Raw genomic sequence first — 14,034 nt, forward strand, 5'->3', positions numbered from 1 at the left:
TTTCAATCTCTCTAGGGAACTCTCTCAGAGTAAGACCACCCTTCAGTAAAACGAGTGAATATCTCTGAGGAAGATTTTCCTTAGCCTGTAGGTGGCGCACACACCCACACTTATGGGAAGCGGATATTCGGACGCATGTGCTGCTGCTCTAGCTGCAAAGCGGTTCTTTTTTTCATATCTGAATTCTGAAAGAAAACCATATTTGAATTTTGGTAATTTGTCTGGAGTCAATGCGAGCGCAACACCGATAACAGATGCGGTCTCATCTTTCTCACGTGTTTGCCGTGACCTCCTCAGACCGCTGCTTCATTTCAGTGGACGAGTCCACACACAGTCACTGCAATCCCACATGGAGGGTTGACAACCCACTCCAACGTGTAATTTCTCATAGAAAACCCGTGTTTCTTCCAGTGTTGTTGGGTTTTGCGATTGTGTACTGGGAAGGTGAAATAGTTAAATTAATAAGATAGCTAGTGCCCCTGAAAAGTAGCAGCCTAACCCTAAATGAGAAAAAAAACGTTACATTTCCAAACAAGCACCCAGTTTTTTTAAGCCCAAAAAACCGCAGCCCGCTACATCGGATGTTTTCAAATAACAGTCCCAAACTTGCGTATTTTGAACGGATTTGGCAGCTCTGCTGCAGTCCATAGTCCAAACGGTGCAAGTGCCAAGTGCATAGATGTAGGCTACGTCGGTGGGTGGGATAATTTGATTGACTTATATTGAAACTGCACTTGAATTGATAAGCGAAGCGGCAGTGAATTGATATAAAAGTGGTGGAGATTGGAATGCCAGTGAATCGAATGTATTAATCTGCTAGTTAATAAATAAATGTCAAGGCGATCAGATATAACAACAAAGCAGGCTACTTTTTAAATAATTTCATTTAATCATAGAGGTAGACTATTTTTAATTAAATAGCGTTAACAGTTGTATTGCATTTTATTTAATGCACCGTTTCATTTCATTGCATCTTACTTGATTCAATATTTGATTGCAGTTTAATTGATTCAGCATTTATTTAGTAATTTTCTTTACTTCCACCCATACAAAATGACTGAGCGGCCGTCGCCATTCAATAAATATAATGCCCAAAAAGCCTCGGCAACAGGGCGGCAAAAAAGCGATTAGCCCACGGCGGTATTTAACAAGAAGCCTCTTTAGAATCTTGCTGCAGTTTAGGGGTGAATGACTATTTTTCTTAATGTATTCGAGCGCACGCAGTGTTAAAAGGCAAATTAGTAATCCAGTACAGACCGATAAAAACAGGTCTGCGTTTACCCCTCGTAGCGAGAGAGAGGATCTGACTCACTACGATCCCTGGGTCATGTGCTCTTCAATTCCACAGTTCCTAGGGCCTTCTCAGTCTCCTTCGAAATATGAGATGTGGCGATGGTTTATGCATTTGGGTGCGTTTTAATCGCGTTGACAGAAAAAGCCAGTGGGCTCGGGGCCAGCGGTAAAGCACTTCCATTTTACTTTCGTATTCAGTTTCACTGGAGGTCCCCCTATGAGCTGCGCTCCTATATCGCCCTTTATTTATCAACATTGCAAATGGTGATTATGTCTCGTCTCTTAATAGTTGTTGTACATTTATATATTACATGCACATACAGAGAGCTCCATAACGTTTGGGACAAGGACTTTTTTTTGTCTGTACTCCACAATTTTAGATTTGTAATAAAACAATTCACGTGTGGTTAAAGTGCAGATTCTCAGATTTTATTAATGGGTATGTTTATTAATTTTGGTTTCACCATGTAGAAATTACAGCACTATTTATATATAGCCACTGTATTTCAGGGCACTGTATACAGTGTATGCATTTATAGCCTATTATTTATGTATTTTGATGATTCTATACGATCTATATTATGGAAATTAACCCCTGAGCTATCACTCATACAATAACACTTAGAAGTACAAACATCCTTGCAGAAAAATTCAAATAAGTAAAATAAAATAAAGTACCTCCTCATAGTGTGCTGAGCCAAATAAACAGGAAGTGCCAGAACACCTGCCTCTCATGTCAGAACATGTGATGTCAGGAACAGTACACCAAGAACAGTACATCACAACCTTGGTCTTGAGGAGAGGGCCATGAGCCTCTCCCACCTTTTGTGCCTCTGGCCGTGGTCCAATAGTTTCTTACATTGAAATGGAAGAGGGTGGATGTGTTTGCCATTTAACAAGGGAAGGGGGGCAGCCGGGATGGATGAGTAGGAGACGGCCTACTCCTCAACCCCCCCCCCCCCCCCCCCCCCCCCACACCACCACCACCACTGTCCTTGTATTTAACAACAAGAAGACCCCCCCCCCCCCAGCAAAAAAAAGTGGCTGATGGAAAACTTTTAACTGGGAGAAGTTGGCAGCCTTCCACTCTGTGTCACATTTCAATTTGGCTGGTTGGTGGGGGGCCACTCTGGGATTGGGATTTAGGGGGAGGCGGGGCGGGGGCCAAGCAAATCACCAGATCTGCGCTCTGAGACAGCTCTGTCCATGGGGTAGGGGGGGGGGGGGGGGGCACTGTGTTGCTGTCATGATTTATGCACCAAGCGCGCCTGGCAGAGGAGTGAGCAGCCACCATATGTCCACTAGCCTAGTGACCTGATTTTCAAATAAACAGAGGAGAAGAGTTTACATTTTTCCTCCAATATTTATTCATGTATTCGTTTTTCCAAATTCCGTCCTGTTGAATTTGAGGTATCAGATATTATATATTGTAGTGATTTAATGTATGTGTGTGTGTGTGTGTGTGTGTACTAGAAGGTGTGTGCAGGCTGAGTTGGCCTACATGCACATGCAACTTTCAGCATGGAAAGTAATAATGATTTAGTTTATATGTGAGTATGTAAATCAAAATTAGTGGGGTGAAAACCTGACATTCTGAAGTAACCGATTTAATGCGTATTGCATAAACTTTGTTCCAAAGCATTTGATATACATAATTATGTAATTATATTAGGTATTTATGAGAATAATTAAGCTCTCCAGAGATACACACCTACACGCCATATTGCAGCTCCACATAGATGTACTCAAATGAGCAATTGTAAGAAGTGGAACCCACAGATTCCACAAGGTGCAACCAAATATTTATGTAATTTCAGAATTAAAGTCTCTCAGAGGCTGTCTGGCTCTCCTCCATGTCCTCTACCAGGGACAGCAGGATGGCTCATCCTGTTAAGGCACTGCCCTCGTGCATGCACGGGCCCCACATGTGTGTTACGGGTTCTGGACTGTAACCGTGACGACTGTGCCCGGCAGCCCAACAGTGTGATGCACAGCTGGCTCCAGTGTCGGCCAGGGATGGGAGGGTTTCACTCGGCTGGGATTGCACCATCCCATCATTCACCAGCGCCCCCCTCTGGTCAATGGGACGCATTGCCTGCTGAGCGTAACGGCTTCCTCCGACTCCTGCACATGCGAGGCCGTGAACTTGTGAACTGCGGCGTGTTGCGAAGCGGCGGCTGACATGTCGTGCTTCGGAGAAAAGAGCGTGCTCTTCCTGGCTCTCACAGTTCTATAGATGGTGCTTTGCGGAGTGCTGCAGCGTGAACATGATTGGTCATTCAAAATTGGGGGAGGAGAATAAAAAAGGAAACGATATGTATGATTATTCAGATACTGGTTTCGTTCCCCCAAACCCTGCGCTCTAGTTCCACTCCCTCTGTGTGGTCAGCACACACCTACAAATGCATTCCTTGTCTGTGCTCACTGGTGTGGGACTGCAAACCCTCACCGCCTCAGGGCTACAGGACAATGCACTTCAAATAGCAAACAAAGAAGAGAACCTTGTTCACTCCTGTCTCCTTCCTTATCACACCGCCACCCAAGTGGGGAATGTACAAACGTGCAGGGGGGTAATCACAATGTAAGAGAACGAGGGTGCTCTCACCTAAGGTCAGAAACAGATACTGCCCTCCGTGCTCGCACCTGGCCTACACTCAGCTGGCAGCCATTTTACAAATGTTTTTTCCAGCATTTCACCCTTTAAGGCGTAAAATCACAATTATTTGATTAGAATGTTCTTAACTGGACGTTCTAATGCTGATGTAACAATCACTGCTGGTAATTGAAAGCAATTCTATAGAATTCAAGGAGTTGTAGAACACTGACTTAGAATTTTGAACAAAACATTTCAAAAAACCTACTCTTCAGATTCTCTTTTTCAGAGCAGCATGCACTCATTGCAGTCTTTTTACATACAATCCATTTAGACAGCTGGATACTTTACAGAAGTAGTTCAGATTAAGTGTCTATACACCGCCACCCTGCTGGAGAACGCACCAGCAAACACACATTTCATCTGACTATTAAACTATTAAACTACTGTTTTTTTTTCTTTGGTCTCCTAGTATGAAAACCTTCAAAGGGGTTACGAGAGATTATGGCACAGTCCGTGGGGGGGGGGGGCAACTCTAAATTCATATATCAGCCCATTCATCCGTGCAGCCGGGGGTTTGATTCCCCACCATGCAATTTCTTTTCTGTCGCCCCATCCTTTTGCTTTTCTCCTGTCTGAGTAAAGTGAAAACTACATAAGGAGGGCACTTTCAGATACTCTTCCCAGTCTCCACATACGAAAGTGTGTCAGGGCTTCGGGGCTGGCAATCTTCTGCCAATCTCCTGTGCTCTGGTAATGACGACAATGACTCAGAAAACAACCACAGTACAAAACATACAGTTCCATCATCACCGGGGGAAAAAACAGGACTTAAGAAAGAGAGGAGGGGGATGAGATAAAAGCAGATGGATTATGCCACCCCCTCCTGCCTGACGTATCGCTGCTCGAGCTGTTCGACAGTCGAACCTGGGAAAAGGGGGGGCGTTCGCGCGCTGGCGAAATTAGCATTCTGCCCATACAGGAGGGGTTAAAGGAGTTAAAGGAGCGCGGATGCATATTCAAAGCAGGAGGCCCAAGAGGCCCTAATGGTGGACAGGAGAAATCGCTCGCCGGATTGAAGCTCTCTGTGTAGGAGGCGTTACCTAGGCAACTTGCGCGGGCTAATCGCCCACGGGGCTGTCCTGGGACACCGGGCGAAAACCCAAGGCAGAGATAAAGAGAAGGTGCAGAAGAGAAGGGGCGAGGGGGCTGCCGGGGTCACTGGGACATTAAACAGAAAGCCATAAAGGAGCGGCAGACACAACACCTCCATTACAGGAAAACAACCTGCTCTGATTCAGCCTCTCAAACAAGGACGTTGCGCATAAGTCTTATGAAGGCCCAAGTTACAGTGAAATGACCTCGCCGGGAGGGGACAAAGGATGATATTCTTTTCTTGTTACTTGTTACTTTGGTGTGTTATGCACAATGATAATCTCTTGGCAATAAGCCACCAGAACCGCATATCAGAGAAAAAGATGTTCCCAGGATGTGGATTACCACATAACCAAACCAATCCATAACCAAACCAAACCTTACCACATAACCAAACTAAACTAACCATATAGCCAAACCAAACTATCCAGGTAACCAAACCAAGCTTACCACAGAACCAAACCAAACTTATCACATAACCAAGCCAAGCTTCCACATAACCAAACCAAACTTATCACATAACCAAGCCAAGCTTCCCCATAACCAAACCAAACTTATCACATAACCAAGCCAAGCTACCACATAACCAAACCAAACTCATCACATGACTTAACAAAGATATTACACTGCCTTTGTCCATGCATTCATATCTCTGAGACAGGGTTTTTATTGTTCACTGTCTTGTTTACTTCTATAATACTTATCTGATATAAGGTAGAATCTTCAAGTAAAATGTTCTCTGGAAAGGACCATGTGAAGCACCACGGTATGCCCCAGTCACTGGGGTGTTAGAGCTTCAGTAGCAGCAAGAAACCCAAGAGCCACAACAGTGGTTTCCTAAACTGGGGTACAAAAAAGTGGGGGAAATTGTTTAATAATTTAACCTGGGAAATGTAAACCAATCTGTACCCCATGGTGGAAATGCTGCAGGATTCAGAAATACTGGTTGAACAGTTTGTTTTGAACATAGCAGTTATCATCAGCTGAGGTCAGTTGAGGGTCTTGTGACACAGCTGAAGTCTGAAGTGCTTGGAGTCCAGTAGTGTTGTGATGTCTGAAGGTTTTTGTGGTTTCCTATAAAGCAGCAGTCAAACTACACACTGGAAAGAAGGTCTGAGGAATCTCTGGACAATCAATGGCTTGAATAACTCATTATTATTATTATTATTATTATTATTATTATTATTATTATTATTATTAATAATAATAATAATAATAATAATAATCATCATCATCATCATCATCATCATAAATTGAACATTTAAGTGCTGAAACACACTGCAAAATCGCTGACACTGTCGGCCCTCCGTATTCCCCTTTAACCTAGCATAACTTCCTAATGCTGTGCTGACAGAACTAGCCACCTCCACCTTCCTCTGGGCAGCAGGACCATGTGTCACAGGGTTACTCTCTCAGTACGGACCAATGAATGTTAAGAATGTGACTTCGTGCATACAGTGCCCCACACAGTTTCCTTGGTGACAACCACCGTGCTGTAAACTCTTAGCCTATCATCTCTTGTCGTCAAATGAACTGTGGAGGCTCAAAGCTCAAATTTCTTTTGTCATCCTGCTGTTCTATGCACCTTCATGCACATATGCATGGGGCAGCTGCTGATTGGTTGGCAGAGTAGAGGAGGGCCAACAAGTTGTGCTGCTCTAGTCGGATGGTTTTGTTCATGTTTTTAAGTAGCTGTTGCCAGGTGATAACAGACAGATTGTGTATCACCTCATATTTTATATGATCATAAGTCCTTCCAACAGAACTCGGAGCAAACTCCATTGGGAGAGAGAGGTACTCTACGAAATTCTAATGAGTTGTTTTATGTTTCTGTCACGAAAAGGTTAACAAGTGAATTACAAAAATTATGAACAGTTCCCCGGGGGTGAACAGACTTAAACATTAAAATTCTGATTACTCCCACTGTACAGGATATGCAATTACTGCATTTTTAACAGTTCAAAATGCTTTACAAGTATCATCTATTAGCTTCACAGTTACACATAGCATCCACGGTCATCAAAATTTACAACCAGTACAAGTATTTAATGTTCCCATTAAATACTTGTACAGCACAAAGTTTAATTATTTGAGTATCCAAATGCTTTATAATGCAATTATCCCCTGAGGGTTACAAAAGTACAAACAACATCCACAGCAATGAAACACAAAGCCAGACCAGCATAAGCATTCCTATTGCATTACCTCTGGCATGGTATGGATTGGTATTACTTTGTAGTTCATTCACATCGATGAATTAGCTGACTGACCTGAGAAAAAATTGCCCTGGTTCCTATAAATAACTTGGCTTCATCTTCCAAATGCACGTGCTGGCATCTGTCAAGAAGTGCACCCACAGATCTCAAAGACTGCTCAATTCCATTTTACTCCAACCCCCGTTCGCTCATCAGAATGCTGTTTCCCAGCCAAGACTGTGAAACAAAAAACTAAACTAGATGAAAAGAAACAAGATCTATACCATTATAATGAGGGTGAACCAGTGTCACTTGGGGTGATTTCTTAGGTGCACTATGCAAGTACACACAATCGGTTTTATCATATTTATTTCATTTTATTGCAGATTATAGTTTCAAGACTGTTGTGCGAATGTTACACATACACATGTAATTGCTTTTTTGTAGAATTTATTTCTGCAGCAGAGGTTGGGAAACATTTTACGAACAAATGCTTACAACGTTGTGTAGATCAGCTTATGTGAATCAAAGAGAGCAAATCATGAAAGAACTGCGTGTGGTCCTTTTTATCTGGCTAATAATGGGCTGAATTGGCTACATGCTTAAGGGCATTAAATACTTTTCTTGTTAAGTTATCATGAGAAAGTTCACTTTGGAAGCACATGTATGGGTTGGTGTCTCTCCTGTATGTTAGTTATAGTGTTGCTGAAACCCTAGCTCTTGTGAGCCTCATTCCTGTAGGAGGTTTTAATGTCAGCTGTGCCCCATGACTCAGGCACCCAGACATACAAAAACAGGCGAATGCACGTGACTGTGTGTCTCGTGCAACCCCAGCCATCGAGAGATCCTCAGAAATTTTGATTAGAGATCAACCAGCCCAATAAGAGCTGGGTGTAATTATCTTGGTTGTCTTGTAATTATATTACTGAATACAACTGTATCCAGCATAGTCACTGTAATAAAAATATTTATAATGCTTGACAAATGATGATCTGGCAGAATCATCATCTAATGATTATGTAATTATTTTTGCAGCATTTTATATCCCACACCCCAACCCAATCTATTCTTGGGTAGTTTGTTTTGGCCTCCATACTTTGCTCTTGCCATCACTCTGATACACGTGTATCTTGGTCTGATTTGTCCACAAGACCTATTTCCAGAACTCTGCAGGCTCCTTTAGGTGCTTCTAAGCAAACTGCAACCTGGCCATCCTGTCTTTGCAGCAAACTAGTGCTAGTTTGCACCTTGCAGTGTAGCCTCTGCATTTCTGTTTGTGAACTCTTCTGTGGATTGTACTCACTGACACATCAACACACAACCTCCTGAAGAGTGTTTCTGATCTGTTGAACAGGAGGTTTTCTTCCTTGGCTTACCAGGCTCTTTATGAATTCTGAGCTCACCAGTGCTCTCTTTCATCTTAATGATATTTTTTTATTTCACCACCTCATAACGGCTTCTTTGACTTTTATTGGCACCACTCTGGTTCTCATGTTGACAAATGCCAATAACAGACTCCAAAGGAAATCTGAAGGCCAGAATCAAAACTAGATACTGAACATTGTCTTTTACAAGCACTAAGAAAGCAACTGAATACATCACAAATCAGAAACATGTGACATCTGTCCCAAACATTGTGATTCCCTGAAATGGGGGGGGGGGGGGGGGGGGGGGGGGCACTGGCACATGTCCAGATTGTGTTTCCAGAGCCAGTCTAAAGGCCATAAAATCTCTGCATGTGACATGACTTTTGGTATTAACTGTTTCTCAAGACATATCAAAAATGATAATGATATATACACTGAATTTTTAGTATTATATTTAAGATACAGGCTACATGATTCATGTTATCTAGGGATCAATTATCTGTCACTCAAAAAGCATATATCATGTAAGTCACGTTTTTCTCCTTCACCTTTTAAAGACAATTTCTGATATAGGCTACAGCTGAACTTCAGGAACTAAATTACTTTTTTTTAAATTACTGTCGTGGTTTTCATGGAACATTTGCATCCGTTCATGTGAGGAGCAAAATGTAAAGGATGCTTTAAAAATGACAATAGCCTCGATACGGCTTTGAACCATCGCAGTTATTCCCGAAGCATTTCGGTCTAAAACAACAACCGTGCAAAACGCTCGTTTTATGCCTGTACTGTATTAAATTCGGAAAGCATAACTGCCCATTCCAGACATTTATGTTTAGTTTTTATTGATGGGAATCCACGCAGTAGTTAAAATGTGCATTGTTTTTGTAATAATTAGCAGTCCTGTCTTTCCATGATACCACCTCCATGTTCGAGCGACAGTGTTTAGTTATTTTTTTAGTAAAACAAAAGAGGGCATTTGATGAATAAAATATTTTCACACATCCATGCAAGTGTTTTCTATCTGTGAGGTGATTTTATGCAGTCAACCAGTGGCTGATTGCAGCCACATTTCGTTTTCTTTTTCCGGTGAAACAGACAGACAGGTTGAAATACTATATTGTCACAAAAAAACATCCACAAGCGAACAAACGGAGGTTACGTATAAATTATCGGGCCACCTGGGTGTATATTTTCTTGGAACATAACAAAGAGAGATCCAGCTCTAATAAGAAGATTCGGGGATCGGGCTAGATAGCAACAAAAATAATGCCCTTCAGTAATTGGCTACCAATCTTTCTGTAGCAGCCAATCATATGTCTTGAATCCAACAGTCGTTGTGTTCTGTGCAAGTTGCTCGGTGAATTTCGAGCAATTTCCAGAATGTTACACCTGCTGCCATTGGTCGAGCTCCCTCAGTCAGCTGCGAATGAGGAGACTATAAACTTTCACAGCTGCAGCCGACGTCGCCTCACTTTGTGTGAATGTGGGCGAATGCAAGAGGGTGGAAGGGTCAACTCTGAATGTGTGTGTGTGTGTTTAAGTTGAACTAAACGTTCATCAAACTTTATTTATTTTAGGCCACACGCAGTTTTTTAAGGTAAGCTGCCTATGATTTTAATGTCATCTTAACGTAGCTACATGTTAGTTACCGCAGGTTTGAAGTAACGTTGTCGAACTAGCCACCCAACCATAAAATCTAAATTGTCTTAAAGTAGGATTTGTTCACGTTAAACTGGCTCAGAGTAATTGTATAAAGCAGCCTGTTCGCTGGCTAACTAATATTTTGTGGATTTCTTTTTTTATTTTATCTGAGCTTTACAAGCGGTGTCTTGCATCAAATTTTACTAACGGTAGCTGTTACAACCATTGTTAACTGGCAATAGACGTCGAAAACAAACAAGCTGATTTATAAAGTTCTTGAATGGTTTCTCTCTATATTTGCAGTAAGGACAACGATCATACTGAAATTTGCACAATGGTTGCAACAAGCACACTGAAAAACAAAAACACGGAATGTTTCTCGGAACTGATAGACCGTAGACATGATCAGGCTTGCATCGAAGATGGTAAGTGTTTTCCCCTACTTAAATATTAAATATTTTGTTGTGGTACAAAAATATTGTTATTGTCCTTGAGGTCTCTACGTCGGCTTTGTGCAAGAGCGCATATTTGCTAGTCTTGGTGCAGAGCCCTTGCGCAGATAGATGTGGGGGTGGGAGGGGGGAGAAAGCAACACAGCGATGAAGTCATCTCTTAGCTAACTTCTGTAGATGCTGCATGCTGGCTTGTGTAGGCAATCCTACAATTTCAGTCTTTGTTCTCTTCCAGCTCGGTTTTCCAGAATATAAAGACGTGGTCTTTGTACACGGGTTGTCGTGTTGTGTCTTTTGGCGAGTCATTCTGTTGTGATTGGATTAGAAATTTGAGCGTAAACAATTTTTTCTCTCGAAGTGACGATGGAAAACACGGGTCAAACGTCGGGTTATTCGGTCGTAAAGGGTCATCGAAGATCTATAAAATGGATATTGGAGGATGTCCGATGTGAAAATGTTGCATTACAGCGACGAGATGTCAATTGTCAGCTCATGAATGTCTTGCTATGCTGGGATGGTTGCATAGGCGTAGGTTTGGGGGCGTCAGGGAGACATGTCGCCCCAAATATTTTCATATGAATTAACTAGCTAGTGAATAGATAATTGGCTAGTATGACTTTTGACTATTTGAGACTAGGCGGTCCGTCTGTGCATCTCCACCAAAGATGAAATGAAACCCACGCATGTGGATGTTTCCCTTAACGGTGACGTGATTGAGTGTCCGTGCGGTGAAAAAACACTGCGTGGTTTCAAGCGTCTTTCTCTTTCTTTCCCTGTTGCAGAGTTGGACTACTGGGACCACAGCCTGGCCGAGCCGGCGTTGAACACGGAGGCGGTGTTCGAGGACCGGACGTGCCAGCAGCTGGTCAAGATGCTGGAGAGCTGCCTGTCGCGGGCCAAGAAGACCACGCTGAACTGCTCGGAGGTGCTGGTCCCGGAGAAGCTGACGCGAAGGATAGCGCGCGACGTGGTGCGGCTGTCGGCGGGCGAGCCCTGCGGCCTGCGGGGCTGCGTCCTGCACGTGCTCCTGGAGGCCGAGGGCGGCTGCAAGCGGCTGGAGCGCGTGGCCTACGACCCCAGCGTGGTGCCCACCTTCGAGCTGACGCTGGTCTTCAAGCAGGACGGCAGCGCCTGGCCCAGCCTGCGGGACTTCTTCCTCATCGGCACCTGCTTCGCGCCCGGCTTCCGCCACGCCCTCAAGCTCAGCCCGGGCTTCCGCCTTATCAAGAGGAAGCTGTACTCGTCCTCGGCCGGGACCGTCGTGGAAGAGTACTGAGGAAGAGTACTGAGGAAGAGGGGGAATGTGGCGGAGGAGGGGAGACTGGAGAGTTGTGGAGGGGTTTGGGTGAATGTGGCTGAGGAGGTGAGACTGGTGGGGAGGGGTGGGTTGGGTTGGGTAAATGTAGTGGAGGAGTAGAGATTGGAGCATTGGGTGGGGGGTAAGGGGGGGCTGGGGTGGTTTGGGTGAGGTGTTCAGCGCAAGCCGCACTTCACTCCTACACCTGTACAGTACCTGAATGTAAACACTCCAACTGAATGTCCGCTTGTTTTTTATTGGAAAAGTAGAGAGCAGGTCAGGTGTTTAGGTGATTTGTGTATTTGGTATTATTGAAAGTGGATGAAAGGGCAGTAGGTTCAGGATTGGTGGCAGAGATGCAGGTGTTATGTCTGAATGTTAGTTTTGCATTCTAGTTCATATTGTCCCCATTTTTATTTTTTTTATTTTTTTTAAGCCCCTCAGATAATTTTGGTAAACCCACAATTCCTGTCAACAGATACTTGGTTTCTCTTAAATCAGCCCTATCTATTTTGAGGCCCAGTGTTTGCTTTAGTTAAAGATGGTGTTCTTGCACATATGTTGTATTTTTCTCCCTTTTATTCCAGTCAAAATGAGCAAATTATCATATTTTGCAGTTTACACACTTATTTACCAGGTACACCATGGCATGTGATTGCCAGCTTTTTTTTTTTTTGTTTTGTATTGTGACATTTGGGATGTTATGTTCCACTTTTGTCCACTGATGTTCTGTGAACTATTTAACACTTTCAGTTTTTGGGGGGAGGGATCAAATTTGAAGGTGTTTGGGGCCATATTTTTAGATGAGTAGAACTGTCAAAAGAATGCTTGTGTGTGTGTATATTTTTTTGGTAACTAGCCATGAAACATCTGTCTGAGCAAATCTGCTGCTTTTTATTAGAGGGACAGGGGTCTCTTGAAGGGTCGTCAAACCAGCACCTCAAGAGTGCCTTTTACCCCCATAATGAGTGGAGCTATAGTTAAGCTAGCAGTCATTGACTCTCTTCAACCAATCAAAAATGGTCCTTCCACCGCAGAACTACAATTGGATCTGATCAGCGAGTCACAGATGGCGATGATAGCTCCGCCCATTTTGCAAGATTGGTTCCATTCTCTTTTCTGGCTATGTATACACACATCGGAGTCTGTAATATGAACAGGAATGGGATTCCATCTGCCTATTTAATCTGTTTGCACTTTGCACGTTTGTTTCGTTTTGTTGGAGATCATTGCACTACGGGAGTTTTGGCGTATGTTTGTCTGTTCAGTTTAAAATGCTTAAAGCAGAGATCAAAGCATTTTGTATTTTCTTTCTCCATGTTTGGTCATTGCGATGCCTCTCTTGGATGTTCTTAAGCGGCAGTGCTGTCCATCAGCAACTGTTGGTTATTTTTTTTAATGAGAATTCCTGTTATAGGAAGTGGAAATCCTTGTCTATTTGACAATAAAATATTTTTTAAACAATCTCTTGTGGTCATTGTTGCATTTTTTATTTTATAGCTTTGATTTTTTTCAGAGATGTTCACTATCATGAGCAAGTAAAAAAAAAAAAAAAAAAAAATGTTTAACTCAAGCTGGTAAAAGCTAAAGATTGTTTCACAATTTTAACAGCCTTTTCAGAATTTCTCTTTATCTTGAAGGAAATGTAGCCTACTTGGATTAGCAAGAAGTCTAATGGATCCTTAGTACTTGTCTGATTGGGATCTCTTACCCCCACAAGATATAGCCTACCAGAACAAGTTTTACACACTCTTTAGTGTATGGGGTTGTCTGCACTGTAGGTCAACTGATGTGGGGTGCTGATTTGAACCCCAGTAGAACTCTGCAGAACTCCTCTCCCAGGCTTGCATATGCACAACCATGCCCACAACACAGCTGCAAACCTGTACTGAAAAATCTATTCACCTGTGTGTATGCATGCGTGTGTGTGTGTGTATGCGCGTATGTGTGTGTGTGCATGTGTGTGTGTATGCGCATATGTGTGTGTATGTGTGTGTGTATGCGTGTGTGTGTGTGTGTGTATGTACGCATGTGTGTGCGT

The 14,034-nt window shown here is 43.0% G+C and overlaps 1 protein-coding gene across 1 annotated transcript; it reads left to right on the forward strand.

Annotated features, from left to right (window-relative positions):
• The first annotated feature begins 10,037 nt into the window (after positions 1-10,037).
• LOC118231043 (DNA damage-inducible transcript 4-like protein) lies at positions 10,038-13,459 on the forward strand. The gene is made up of 3 exons (XM_035424471.1): positions 10,038-10,200; positions 10,548-10,669; positions 11,479-13,459. Exons 2-3 carry the CDS (start codon positions 10,579-10,581, stop codon positions 11,970-11,972), a joined length of 585 nt encoding a protein of 194 aa, XP_035280362.1. The 5' UTR covers positions 10,038-10,200; positions 10,548-10,578; the 3' UTR covers positions 11,973-13,459.
• Positions 13,460-14,034: the final 575 nt, after the last annotated feature.

Source organism: Anguilla anguilla, chromosome 7 (assembly GCF_013347855.1).
Source record: "Anguilla anguilla isolate fAngAng1 chromosome 7, fAngAng1.pri, whole genome shotgun sequence".
Lineage (NCBI taxonomy): Eukaryota > Metazoa > Chordata > Actinopteri > Anguilliformes > Anguillidae > Anguilla > Anguilla anguilla.

Coding starts and splice junctions, on each gene's coding strand:
- LOC118231043 (XM_035424471.1), top strand. CDS start 10,579: ATGGTTGCAACAAGCACACTGAAAAACAAAAACACGGAATGTTTCTCG. Junction 10,670..11,478: donor TCAGGCTTGCATCGAAGATG/GTAAGTGTTTTC, acceptor TCCCTGTTGCAG/AGTTGGACTACTGGGACCAC.